Here is a 13,940-nt window from a genome sequence, read left to right as displayed (position 1 = left end):
GGAGCGAGGGGAGCGGCGGGTTGTGCTTAACGGCTCTGCAGAACAAAAGTAACACGACGTTAAAGCTCCGCCCCCCCCTTTTCCCAGCGCGCAGGTGGGGGTCCCCTGCTCGCCGTCCGGCACCGGGGGGCGCCCCCCCCCCGCAGCCCCTAATTAGCGCCCCCCCCCCCCCCCCCCGCAGCCCCTAATTAGCGCGGCGGTAGCGGCGGCGGCGGGGACGTTCTGTAGCAGCCTTGCAGTGAGGGAGCAGGAAAACTACACCCCCGCCCACCCCCTTTTTTTTTCTCCTACCCGTTATGGTGCCGGGTCCGCTCCTTGTGCGACCTCCGGGACAGCGCAAACACGGGGCGCTCCGGGAACACCAGATTAGACGGGCGGTTACAACTAAGTCCAAATAAAATTAACAGCGGCACTCTCCAAACGTCCAGATTTAGCGTGGACGAGAAGAGGAAATACAGGCAAACCACAGTTCTGTTGTCTCTAAGCAATTCTCTAACCAAACCACAGTTAAAAGCCGAGGTTGAACTAGATGAAAGCAATAAAGTTGGATAGTAATGCCATACGCTGTCCCGTACGTGTTAATGCATCTTCTGCTTAAATCTTTGGAACTTCTGGTTCCTGAGCTCCCCTTCACACATCCAGCCGTGTTGCTCAGCAAAGGCAAGGCTCAACTCCTCTGACACCTTCAAACTTCACAGTCGCGCTCCGAGACGCCTTCTGCGGCAGGTTTATCAGACGTCGTGTGGGATCCAAGGACATGCTCTGAGGACCGGCAGTGTTTGCCAGCCCTTCTCCTTCCCGCCACCAGCAGATATAAAAATGCTTCAGATATAAAAATGCTTCAGAACAAGTCACACTGGCACGCTACGCGGGTGCTGGGATCCCTGGCTTCAGCAACATTAGTGTCGTGCATATTTTAAGATCCTATCATTACATTTTATTCCCTAGACTTTGTCAAACACATCTTGACATATTTAAACACACAGATCCCAGCCTTTTGGTGGTTTTTGTCACGCAGAATGGTCTGACAGTCTCATAATGGCACTCGCTGTTGTTGATCCGCCTGCGCTGTACAGCACCTCCGCAGTGCAAGCGTCCCGGCGGAGACGGGCCCCGTGAAGTCCATACATGGGGTTACAGATCTGGCTGCGGGTTTGCGCTATCCACCGCCCCGGTCCTCAGTTCAGGCACTGATGTTTGGGAGGCCCAGGTTCAAACCCAGTTTCTTTAAACCCTCAAGTCTGCAAACACTCTGATCTGGAGTCTTGGTTTGTTGTTCTCTGGAAACACTGCCAGGGCAGACAGGTTTGGTTGTGCTGTCTCCGTTCAGAGGGTAAAAAGTATTTCATGTCACCTTTAGTCACGTGAGTAGTGCCTTAAGCCACCACTTTAGTATGGGAATTTGAGGAATAAGCTCTGAATAAGGAAAAATGGCAAATACCAGTTCGTAGTATGTGTTTTTACCATCATGACTAAATTCTTGTCCTTTGCTGTGGCTTTGCTGATGCTAGCTAAAAATAGAAGGTAACTTCTGAAAATATTGCCTTAATTACCGGTTATATGCTTTCTCCTAGGACACTTCTTGCTTTTAACATCTGCAGGTCTATGCAATTCTCCTAGTAGTGAGGGACAAACAGCACCGCTCATCTGAACTGCGGCTGACTCCAGCCAACGAGCAAACTTCCCACATGTGTTTCCCCTAAGATGCACATCACTATAGGTCCGCATCACCCCTGGTGGTGTCATCCCGAACATTTCTACAACCAAGGATGGCCTTTCAGGAAAATTGATATCACCTCTACAGCAGTTGGGACATGGTGGAAAAGAGCAGAACATGCTCAGTATCAGTTCTACATATATCACAAGTCACTACATGACTGTGGCTATACAGAAGTTTTCATCCACGGGAGTTGTAAAACCCAAATCTCTTACAAAACTTGGTGGCAGTTTTGGTGATCCCCAAATCTTTTTCCACTGTCCTTACCATAGGATAAATTTGATTGATAAAATTAAAAAGAATGTGTCCATTTGACTGCAATGATTGCCAAAGATAAGTTAGCACAGGACATTTCAAACTCTGTGAGAAATGGTACGCTGTTACTGCTTCCCAGGTTCATGTGTACAAGCCACTGCTCTTCATCCATCTATACCTCACGTTGCATATTTACCCTTAAGTATCATATACTGGAGTTTCGGCATCTGTGGGAGAAAAAAGGAGGTGGTTCTCTTCCACTCCGCTATTAATGGGCACTTGCTCTCATCAAAAATACCTAGTCCAGTGCATTTTCCTGCGCTGTTGGCCGGCATTGGCTGCTGAACGCAGAGTCCGTGAACTGGAATGGGATGTGGTGCTGCTGCTCCAGGCACCAGCTGAAGCAGGAGCCGAGCATCCGCTGCTGCGACCAAAGTCGCATGGACGGCAGCACTTTATACACCACCACTAATACTCACACAACATCCTTTATGCTTACAATGAAAAGTGAAATTAATTAGTTAATCATCATACAACACTCCAGTGACTTGGGTTGAGAAGTATTATAGTCTATTTCTTTAAATTCAGGGTTTTTTAAAAAATTAGTGGTTGAGAGAAAATTTGAGGAGAAAGTGCATCGATGACAATTTAAAACAAGCCTTTTTCAGGAGCAGATAACACTGTGTTGAACAGGGAGGAAGAGTACCGAGCTCTCTACAAGGTAACGGCACGGGTGGAAAAGCCTCCCAAGGCCATCCTGGTGCCACTGCACAAGTACGGCGTAAGAGACAAGACCCCCGTATAGCTCAGTACGCAGTCAAGATTGTCTGATGATATAGTTTCGCCTTAATTATTTTTTTTATAAGCTAAACAATGACAACAGTCTTTCCTTTAACTTTTTTCACCATATGCAGGCCAGCAGGGAGAAGTGAGTATTTACGGGGACAGGAACAAAAACATCCCATCAGCAATCCGCTCGCAGGAAAGCTGGGAGCGAAGAGCAGGAGAAAGAGGGGGAGCAGCAACCGGGCAGGGCTCGGGGAGAGCCCCCGGGGTGCTGCTGTGCTCTGTGGGGACACGGGCGAAGGAGCTGACGCAGGGCAGGTTGCAGGGAGGAGCAGCGTGCAGCAAAGCCCCGAGCAGCCAGAGTGCGGAGAGGAGCTCCGGCAGCGATGGGGACGACCGCGGTCTGCAGAGCCAGCGCGGAGAGAGGCGCTCGCTTCCAATAGGACATGGAGCAACAGCAGCGGGTTTGGTAGCATCTTGGACATACGGGGTGGGAGAACGGACTTGAGCGAGACGAGTCCGCTGAAGAGGAAGGCTCTTCTCCGGTGGACGGGAGGGGACGATCAGGCAAGACCCGAGACTGCGGCGAGGGCTGTGAAACGGCTCACGGCGCTGCGTGATGTGCTGCTCCCGAAAGGAGCATCCAGCCGCTCGGGCCAGGAATTAAATATCATCCCTTACCGCCGTAACACCCGGCCACGGCAGCGGTTTTGCAATACCCCTTGGTTCCTTCTATTCGGTTTCTAAGCTTGGCCTTGAGCAGCGACGCACCTAAGTCTTGCTTCCAGTGTCATATTGCCAGAAAGCGGGGAATCTACTGCTTCTGAAAGAAGAAACAAATGTTTGTCTCTCCTTTTTATCCTGTGATTTGGTGCGTCTTCTTTGCTCTTGTCATACATTCAAAGCAGTATTCGTTGTGGTGAAGCACGCAACATTTGCAGTGAAATATTTTCTGTGATCATCAGATACCTCAGCTTCACTTTTTCAGTTAATTATCTGAGGGAAAAAATAACCCATTATTTGCTTCACATGTTCCAGAAGAGGGAGGATGTTACAAAAACCTGTCAAAAAGTTCATTGTAGGAGACCTTCTTTTCTGAAACTGCCAGTCTGTACCACGAGGGAGCGTGGGTTCCTTTTCCTGTGCTTGTTTGATAAACACCGTGCCCCAGAAAGCGGGAAATATTATTTTAACCGTCCAGAAAGCAACACTGCCTTAGCATGCAGGCACAAGCAGACACTGCCAAACGCCTCCTCAGTGTTCGCTGCAGAATTCACAGCTGGAGTTAGAAAGGGACTTGCAGTGCCTGTCAAAGCGCGTATCGACTGAGTTGCCTTCAAACAAATGCAGCCGGGACCCGTGGCCGGTAACGAATGCTCCAAGAACAAGTTACTCCAGGGCAAACTCCAGGACAATTTTCCTCTCTCATCTCCAGCTTGCCCGTGCACAGTGTCATCTCCTGCCCGGTCTCATCTCCGCCGCCTGCCCAGCCCCAGCCGCTGCCCAGCCGCCCGCGAGGCACAGCCGGACGCGCTGCGTGCTGCTCCTGGAGCTCCACCGCCGCTCGCCCGGGGATTCTCAAACATCTGCGCTCATTCAGAAGACTACAGAATTTTCCACGGCACAAACTACTGCTCCATGTGGAAGGACTGTCAGAGAGCTGACTCTTGAGAAAAGCAGTCACCAAAACAGGTAAATGCAATAAGTTTTTTTTCCTGTCAAATTCTTCCTAGGACATAGTCACTTTTATACACGTGTTCAAGTCTGTTGCTTTCACTGCTATTGAGCCGGTGATAGACATACTAATATATTACAGTCCCTCTTCAGGGAATGATAAATGCATTCTGCTCAAGTAAAGTGTTTAAAACCATCTTTAAAAATAAGCATTTTCCCAAACCTGTGTGTGTTCGGCACTGTGTGCCGTGCAAGCTGGGTGGCAGGGGACCCCAGCGATACAGCGGTGTGCCGTCCTTTGGTTACATGTGACGATCACAGCCCCAACCACAGCTTTATTTAAGCAAAAAATCATTTGTCTGCACACAGCCCCGCTTCATTTTAATTCCAAGGTTGTCTTAAAACATACGTAGTTAAACCAGACTCAGTCTTTAACCCTAACTGATACGATACTCTCAAACCACCTGAGGAGTACTCCTGCCATGGACACACGTCCAGTTAATAAACCACTTTCTAAGCTGATCTGGTTAGGAAAACCCCGAGCCCCGAGTTTGCTGAACTCAGTAGATGGAGGCAGATGGCCATGGCTCTGGTCCTAGCCAGGCCCTGAGCTCGCCACGCTCCCAGGGATGGGTTATTCCGTGCCCGTGACTTTGGCTGGCGTGAGAGCAGGGCAGGTCCCCGGCAGCGGCGGGAGCCCCACGGTGCCGCTCCGGCATGAACCCCGGGGCGCCGGCATGCCGCCCGGCCTTGGGGCAGAGGGGGTCTTCTGTGAGGAAGTAAGAGAAAATGTATTTGTGTATATTTGACACCTGAACCAAAATGTTTGTCTGAGCACCCCGCAGAGTGCAGCCAAAACAGTACGGTCGGTACCAGAGACGCTGCCCTTCTCGGGGAGCGCCTCGAGAGGGGAACGTCCGTGCCCAAATGCAGCCAAGCACTGCAGAGGGGCGCCTAGCTCGGCCGGGGCGCAGAGCCTCGCCTCCGCCGTGGCCGTAGGAACGACAAGAAGAAAAAAGAAAAATACACATACCAAAAAAAAAAAAAACCCGAGCAGCTCAGCCTTGCTAGCTTTAGAGGAAAACCTGGAAAAATAAAACCCTCTGCAAACTTCCTTTTTGGAGAGCAGATAATGGGAGGCGGCAGGCGAGGCTGCCTGAAAGCCCCCGCTCGCCCCCTCAGATGGGGGCTGGGAAGAGCGGAGCGCTCGTCAAATTACCGAGAGGCTCCTTCTGTCATCTTAAACCCTGTTATCAAGTGACACAGAGGATGCACTGAAACACTCCGCAAACTGCGCTATTCCCCAGCTGGCTTAAACGCATCAGTGCGCGAGCTGGAGCTGTACAGAAGGGGACGGGGAAGAAAGAAACCTCTACAGCATCTTTCAGGAGCCGCGTGCCCGGTGGAGGCGGCTGCGGACGGTCCCTGGGAGAGGGCTCCCCGCGCCGGCGGGGCTGGCTGGGCGCCGGGGCTCCGCGCGGGCGGCTCGGCTGCGTGCCCTGCTGATGCAGAGCTTGTCGCTGCCGTGCTGAAAGCTGCGTCCCTTAGAGGACGTCGCGTGCCACCATGCCAGCTCAGCAGAAGAAAATTATCTTTTGCGTCGCCGGGGTGCTGAGCCTTGCCTGCGCGCTGGGGACCGCGGCAGCCATCGGCACGCAGCTGTGGGTGAAGGGGACGATACTCTGCAAGACGGGAGCCCTGCTCGTCAACGCCACCGGCCAGGAGCTGGAGAAGTTTATTGGCAAAATCCAGTACGGGCTTTTCTACGGCGAGCGCGTGAGGCAGTGCGGGCTCGGGGGGAGACCCTTCCAGTTTTCATGTGAGTAACAATGGCATTTGAATTATTTAGCACCGCGCTGCCGCCGGCTCGGGGAGCCAGGGGATAGCCGCCCCCGCGGCCCCTCGCCCACAGACAGAGCCCAACAAGCACGAAATACCCTAAAGCAAAAGCTGCCGTTCCGGTGCTCTGATCTTCAGGTACCAGAATCTTCTGCTCCGGTACTAGTCGAGCCAGGCTAGCATTTCCAACAGTCTGCATTTCAATTACACCGATAGCTACACTGCAACCTGCTGCGTTCATTGGAAAAACGGCGGGTTGATGGTAGCTGACACTGCGGCGGCTGATCTACAAACCAAACTTGGTAACTGACATACAGAATTTTATCAAAAACTCTCAGCAATGGTTTTGCTTTACATGTAATATTCATCACCTATTTATCTTCAAGGATAAGGAGATCGATAAAATGATCGAGTGAACACAGAGTTTGTATATAGCAGCCCATTAAGCAGCTAATAACAAACAGCCACTTGTTATATGTACAATATGTCACCTGAAGGGATTACAAAACAGAGTTCAGAAGCAGTCTGCTAAAAGAGCACTGGTGAATTGCGTACAGGAGTCATTTTAGGCGAGGTAAGGTTACCAGATTAGGCATCACAAATTATTTACTACACAACCCTTTTCCAAAGTTGTAGATTGGATTAATTTAATATCATATTAGTATTTGCCATCTCTGATTAAATTCCATCGCTAGTCTATTGCGACAGCTGAGGTTCTCCTCGGTTGGGTTGCTTTGCGTGCTGCCACAGCGTGCGGACACCCCACCCGCCGGTTATAGGATGGGGTCGATTTTCAGAGGGGTCTCCTAAATCCCACAGAATTCGTTTTCTGCTGTAGGTGACATTGTTATGAGCCGCAGCTGACAGGGGCGCGGGCGAGGGGCAGCGCTGAGACTGCCATCCGTGCGGGCTCACTGCGGTGAGGAGCCGTGCGGCACAGCTACACTCCCTAAAATGCGGACCAGATGCAGCGGGACTAAGTCCGGCCACGACAGACAGCCCCCACACCGGAGGCGGCCCCTCGGCTTCTGGGTCTAAGCATTTTCCTTTCACATATTTGTTACTTAGATCCTTTTAAACCACTTCATTGAGATCACTTGCATTCAGGCTCCCATCTCTACATTCCTTCTGCTATGGCTGAAATATTTTAATACGCTGCTAGGGTGACTGCAGCAATGGTTACAAAAGAATTTTAATTTTGCGGGCGTTGTGAATTAACGTTACGGGTACGAGAGAGAATACAAATGCACAGCTTGTTTGTGATGATTTAATAATAGCAATCATCACGTATTTTTAAATATCTCACAGTGCTCCATATAGGTAAGCTCTGATCTGTGCAGTACTGCGGAGCGTTTCCAACCCAAAGCACTCCGGGGTGAAAGGTGTTTGCTCTCCCTCCGGCCATACGCTTTCTGTCCGTGCTCTCAGGAATCTCACACAACTGAGCTTTCCTATCCAAATGTTTGCCAAACTTGAGTTCCTAAGTGTTATTGGAGCACGTAAACGCAAATATAACCAAAGAACAGAAATAATAGCACGTGAAGTTGTTATTTAGTCCCAGCTAAGCAACCTGCTTTGGAATGGTCAAAAAACCAAAACCTGAGTGTTCATATGCAGAATCCTACTGCACAGCACAATATTAGAAATTCATTTATTTAATTTGAGTGCCTAATGTACACATCCAAAGAATGCCAAGGAGTCACATGAGGAAGAAAACGCTGAACAAGTAATTCAGCCAACATTAGTAAATATCACCGTTCTCATTCTCAGACAGAGAAAATGAGGTTTGAAGTGTGCTTTAATGCCCGTTCCCAGGACCTGAAATCCAGGCTGGATTCCATCCTATGCCCGAGATTCCTCAGGTGTCCCGGGACGGAGCAGCATCCCTCCCCGAGAGCAGCCCCCGCGCCCACGGCCCGGCCCCCCGGCCCCCGGCGCAGCGGGTCGCCCCTGCCGCAGCAGAGCTGAGGCGTCGGGGTGGGAAACACAACCCCGGAGCATCGCCCGCCTGGCGGAGCGTGCGGCTGCCCTGCGCTCTCCTGCCCCGCAAACCCCGCCTCGGTAGCGACAGGCTTCAGCACGTCTCGCTCACGCTATCGCGCATCCACTGGACGTCTTATTGACCCACACTGCCGTCCTTTACGCGGCACCCCAAAGAGGTGACGCTACGAGGTGGTCTTTGGCACCGGGAACACCCGAAGCGTGGCCCAGTCGCAGCCTGAACAGCTCCACAACCCCGTGGTAGGGATCGGGGCAGTCCGCAGGGCGGGCTCTGCCTCCCCGGGCTTTCACCGACAGCTGGGGCTGGAGCGTTGATGTCCTCCTGGCAAATTGCTCTCAGATCATCTCTTTCTTAGGTTAAAAATCAAACACAACGCTTACTTTAAGAGGATTTATATTCTGAAAAAATGGTTGGGCGGCTTAGCAAGGTGTGCCTCTCCTACAAGCGGTGCCCTCAGGAAGGGGCTGGTTGGCGTTCTCCGGGGCTGCGGCAGACCCGTCCCGTGGGGGTCAGTGCTCTCGGGAGCTCAGCGATACCCTGTACGACGGACACATCCATAGGGTAACGCACTGAAGCGCTCTTCAGCTTGTCTGAGAAGAAAAGGCACGGAAAATAGGCTAAATGATTTAGTTCTATGTTTGTTCCCATTGAACGCTCCCCTCTGACCGCTATATCTCTTTTAATTGTAAAATGAATCTGCTCTGCCAGCAAACCCGGCCGGGCCGGGGAAAGCCTTCCGCCTCATTTGCTCTCGCTGATTCTCATCAGCTTCTGGGTCAGCAGTTCGTTTTCTAAAGGTCGCTGGCATGCATACCTAACACACCATTTCATTCATTACAGCGAGGGAATGTTTTCCTTTCAAGACAACATAGCTGCTGGAATTAATTTTTCCTGATATGTCACATATAAAATTTTAACGACATAAACCACTGTAAATGCCGGTGCCAAGGGAAAGATCCAATACAATGCAGTAATATGTTTTCTTAAAATAAACATTACAAAACTGTATTATTAAAGACACAGTTTTGTGCATTCTCCCAAAAGATCAGCGGGTGCTGCAGGAACTAACGCTATTCCATGTACAAGTGCTGCACAGGTCGGGACTCCGCAGCCGTTGGTTGGGGACCCTGAGCCGTACAACGGCGAAATTGTACTTTACGCCGCACTAACAGTGCGACTGCTTCTCGTGCTTGTAAACACATGAAACATATAAGGTCTAGTTTCTAAAACGTGCTTTGTGTTATACTGGGATGATATAAGGAATTTAGGCACCAGTGGCACAATGGGACAGTAAGTGGCCATCAGCAGAAGTAACCTTTTACGCGATGCGTGATGTTTATGCACACGGCTTCAAGAATAGTTTGCAAACATTTGTTTCATTAATTTCCCGTTCATTTAGTCCGGGAGATAGATTGACTTGACGCCACGTTACCTGCCCCTGTGTTTGCGGCGTGGCAAGCTGCAGCACGGGCTGCCGGGAAACGTTTTACAGGGCAGAGTAATTTACGTGAGGCTTTTTTACTCTCTGCGCGTTACAGCTGCGGCGAGGCAGCGCCGGGGCGTTATTACCCCCGCTTTAATCGTGCCCCTGTGGATCAGGAGCAGTTAAGTGTGTCTGATGATTCCTTCTGAAATACCCGTTGTTGCCAAACAAACACGCATGATTAAAAATTATTCTCTCGTACCGAGACTGATTGGCTATCCCCTTGTGCCTTAGCTAAGGAGGATCACAGTCTGAAATAGTAGCTAAAAAGCTGCATAAAAATATCTAAAATAAAGTATTCCTAAATTTTTGCATGGGCAGTGACCCCGGCCATTGCACGGCTGGAACTCGGCGCAGCCTTCAGCCCGTCGGGCAGAGCCTCTTCAGGCAGCGGTCATTAACAAAGCGCAAAAGCGGACACACCATTCGGCCACCGCTTCCCACCGCGGCGGTCCCGACCTGCGCCCCGGGCTCTCCCGGGGCCAGCGACGCCATGCCAAAGGCAGCGGGGGCGAAAGTTTCCAGCTTTTGGAAACTTAAAATTATATAGCACATGGTGACAGTGTTCCATGAAGCGCGTGACACACGCAGCGCTCGCACCTCCCGAGCAACAGCCTTCCCACTCCCAAGGCCACGGAGCAGAGCGCCGCCGCAAACAGCCGGCGCCGCTCCCGCCGCAGGAGGAGAGACGCGGCTGCACCCGCGCGCTGTGCGCTCCGTCTCGGTTCAGCTTGGTGCCCCACTTTGTTACCGCCAGATTTCTCCAGTTCCTCTCACTGATTTATCATCTCCCCTTTTGGCCTTGGGCTTCCAGACACAAAACATTCCGCGAGTGTTTTACTTGGGGAAATACAGGGGAGAAAATTTTGATCATATAAAATTCGCTTATGCTTTCAAAACTTCATTCAAAGAGTTTGTTGCAAGTAACTCTGATATAACTTTTATGAATTTCTCCCTCTTCAGTATCATATTTCATTTTAAAAATAGGAGATTAATGTATGTACAGAAATATATCCCTTTTCCATTTTCAAGGATTTTTATCAAAATACCATATTCTTTTTCTATTTTCTAAAAATAGAAAAATACCAAAGGGAAGGAGGTTAGAAACCGCCAGTCCTTGTAGGTGTCTACACGTCTCCGTGGCAATAACTGTTGGTGGATTTTCACAGGCAGTCTCCATACTATAGACAACCGCACACCTTATCTCCCCCAGATATCACAAGTTCCCGCAGCCCTGGAAGTCTCCCAGCAACAGGCGGAGCACACCACAATTAACCTGCCCACATGGCAGCACTGCGGCATTGCTGAGGATTTACTGCTTCTTCATAATAAAACGTGGACATATTAACTTACAGATTTATTGCTTAAGGTTTTCAGAAAAAAAACCCCAAACACATATTCAGAAAAAAAAAAAAACAAACACGTGATTCCGTGATTTTTAGCCAAAACTCTTTGGGTACAAATTTACCAAAAGAGCGCTGTATATCTGTACAGATCAAAGTGGTGGAACAGCCGCCCTGAGACGGGATGGGAACCCACATCCCTGCCAGGAGCAGCCCTGTGCTTCCCCGGGGGGCGAAGCGGCCAGACCCTCGCGGTTGTGCCCTTGAGACACATCAGACGTAAATAAACCACCCACGCTACTGCAAACCAAACGAGGGACCCCCAGGGACCCTGTGCCCACGGGGACACCGCTTCCCCGGGGAGGGGCAGCCAGGAGAAGCATCCCTTGGGACGGGGAGCCGCCTCACCCCATCCTGGGTACCACAGGACACACGTGGTGCGGATACTGGCACAGGGTCAGGGACTTCTCATCCTCACCCGACCCTCCCTGCACCTCCGTTTTGGAAAATAAAATAAACACAAGACTCTACTGACCAGAGAAAAAGAAAAACCCGTTTCTAGTTAATAACTTCATTTTCACCCTTGGTTGTGTTTGGAAGAGCACAATTTAAAACAATTGTCACAACCCAGCAAGAAATCCCCGGGCTGACTTCTACACCAGCTTTGCCTGATGTGTATAGTAACGTTTTGTTTGTTTTGTTTTCAGTTTTTCCAGATTTGCTCAAAATTATCCCTGCAAGTATCCATGTTAGTGTCATTCTCTTCTGTACAGTACTGATCATCTTTGCTCTGGTGGGAGCAGGTTTCTTCATGTTCAATGCTTTTGGCAGCCCTTACGAAACCCTGCACGGCCCCGTCGGGTTGTACCTCTGGAGCTTCATCGCCTGTAAGTACCAGCCACCCCTGGCTACCGGGCTACCGCCTGGCCGCGTTTGCTACTGGCCACGACCGATTTATCGGCGTAGGAGACTGCATTAAGGACCGTGGCTGCACTGACCCTAAACCGGCAAAACAAAGCTAGGCAGAAAGGTGGAGGATTTTACTGTGTCAAAATATGTTTCTTTCCAAACTGGAGTTGAGAGATAAAATGTCGCAATCCCCCGCGAGGGCGGGCGGTGGGATGGGTATGGGCGGCCCCGGCAGCTCCGGCCCTTCTGGCAGAAAAAGGGGATGGTGCCCAGGAGCCCCCCAGGACCCGGAGCCGGGGCCGCATCACGGACACACAGCACACGGTCAGAGCCGGGAGTCGCACCAGAGTGGGGAAAGGGGGAAAAAAACATCCAACAAAAAAAAGTCAGCGACGCAACTGCTCGTATTCGGCATGATGGGCGGCTTCCAGCCGCGTGCGCGAGATCCCCACTTACAGCAGCAGCACGTTCTGCGGGCAGGGAGGAACCGGGAGCAGAGGGAGACTGACAGCATCGCGCTGCAGAGGCAGTCTCGGAGCAAACACCGCCAACGGGGATAACAGAGCAGCCCTCTCCCTCTGCCTCTTGGAGAGGGGAAAGCCCCTCCTCGGTCTCGCTGGCTTGGCTGACAAGAAGATTTACCACTATTTTATGAGGTATTATGTATTACAATCATAATTTAATAAAAGACTTAAGTACCTATTTATCTTTAAACACGCAGACAGTTCAGTTACGTTCCATGGGACAATGAGCAGCTTAAAGCTGAAAAAGAGCACAGACTCTTTGCTGGATGAGGGCACTAAAGCAGCCGTGCTAAATATTATGGGTCCCGAGCCAAATTCAATTAAAAAAGCTTACCAATTTCAATAGCCGTGGGCTTGGGGTCTAAAAATAATCCCTGTTAAAGCTCAGGTACGGTGGCCATAACAACACTATCAATATGGCATGTGCTTGGGATGCCCATCACGTGGGCTGGCTGCGGGGATGGCCACGGTGATGAGCATCTCCCCCTCCGTTTCAGGTTCCTGTGGCTGCCTCATCATGATCCTCTTCTCTTCAGAAGTGAAAATCCACCACCTCTCGGAGAAAATTGCTAACTTCAAAGAGGGAAGTTTTACATTCAAGACTCACAGCGAACAGTTTGCGAATTCGTTCTGGATCATCCTGGTTTGCTCCCTGGTGCACTTCCTGAACGCCTTGCTGATACGATTTGCTGGATTTGAATTTCCCTTTTCAAAATCAAAGGATTCTGGGACAATCACTGGGGCGGCTGACCTGATGTATTAGGATTACATCATTTAAGAACGTTTCAAGCAAAGAGGTTCATCACTACTACATTCAGCCACCACCAGATGTTCCCACCTGTAAATTATTAACTCTAAAGAAGTTTAAAGAAAGTGAAGGTTTCAAATAAACAACAACACGGCATACGCAGCAAACAAAAGAAGAGATGCGATTCGGTAATGTCTAGATCAAAATACCCTCTCTTTCTTGGGGGAAGACTTTATGATGACATTTGCCTTTTTTTCCAGTAAGTAGCCGGTATGAAGAAAACTAGGAATATCAATAGCGTTGGACTGCCTCTGGGAAGTAGAACAGTGTGTTGCAGTAGAGGCACACGCTATCGCCAGCACCGATAGCCCCGGTGAGGGCGAGGACGCGTCAGGGCAGCGGAGCACAAGGACGCCCGGCAAAGCTACAGACATCAAACAAGAGAAAAGCAGATGTGGGGTCTTTGCTGGTACCACACTCCAGGCTCCGCCTCGGGAGCGCAGTGCTGGGAAGGAGCACAGCACGAGAGCGGGTGCTTGCAGGACAAGACCCGGAACCCCGCACCCACCACTACCGCTTTAGCCTGGCCTTACACGCACAGCAATCACATCACCTCTCTCCATAAAGCTCTCTTTTGGTTTTTTTTTTGTTTTAACAAAC

General features: G+C 50.6%; 1 protein-coding gene across 1 annotated transcript; it reads left to right on the top strand.

The window, feature by feature from the left end:
- Positions 1–5,998: 5,998 nt before the first annotated feature.
- Positions 5,999–13,295, top strand: CLRN1 (clarin 1; the record flags this gene model as incomplete). Its single annotated transcript, XM_082487026.1, has 3 exons — positions 5,999–6,251; positions 11,807–11,986; positions 13,030–13,295. 3 exons carry the CDS (start codon positions 5,999–6,001, stop codon positions 13,293–13,295), a joined length of 699 nt encoding a protein of 232 aa, XP_082343152.1.
- Positions 13,296–13,940: the final 645 nt, after the last annotated feature.

This window comes from Vanellus vanellus (genome assembly GCF_965231255.1).
Source record: "Vanellus vanellus genome assembly, chromosome: 8".
In the NCBI taxonomy this organism is placed as follows: Eukaryota; Metazoa; Chordata; class Aves; order Charadriiformes; family Charadriidae; genus Vanellus; species Vanellus vanellus.
This window is presented reverse-complemented; position numbering and strand designations above follow the sequence as displayed.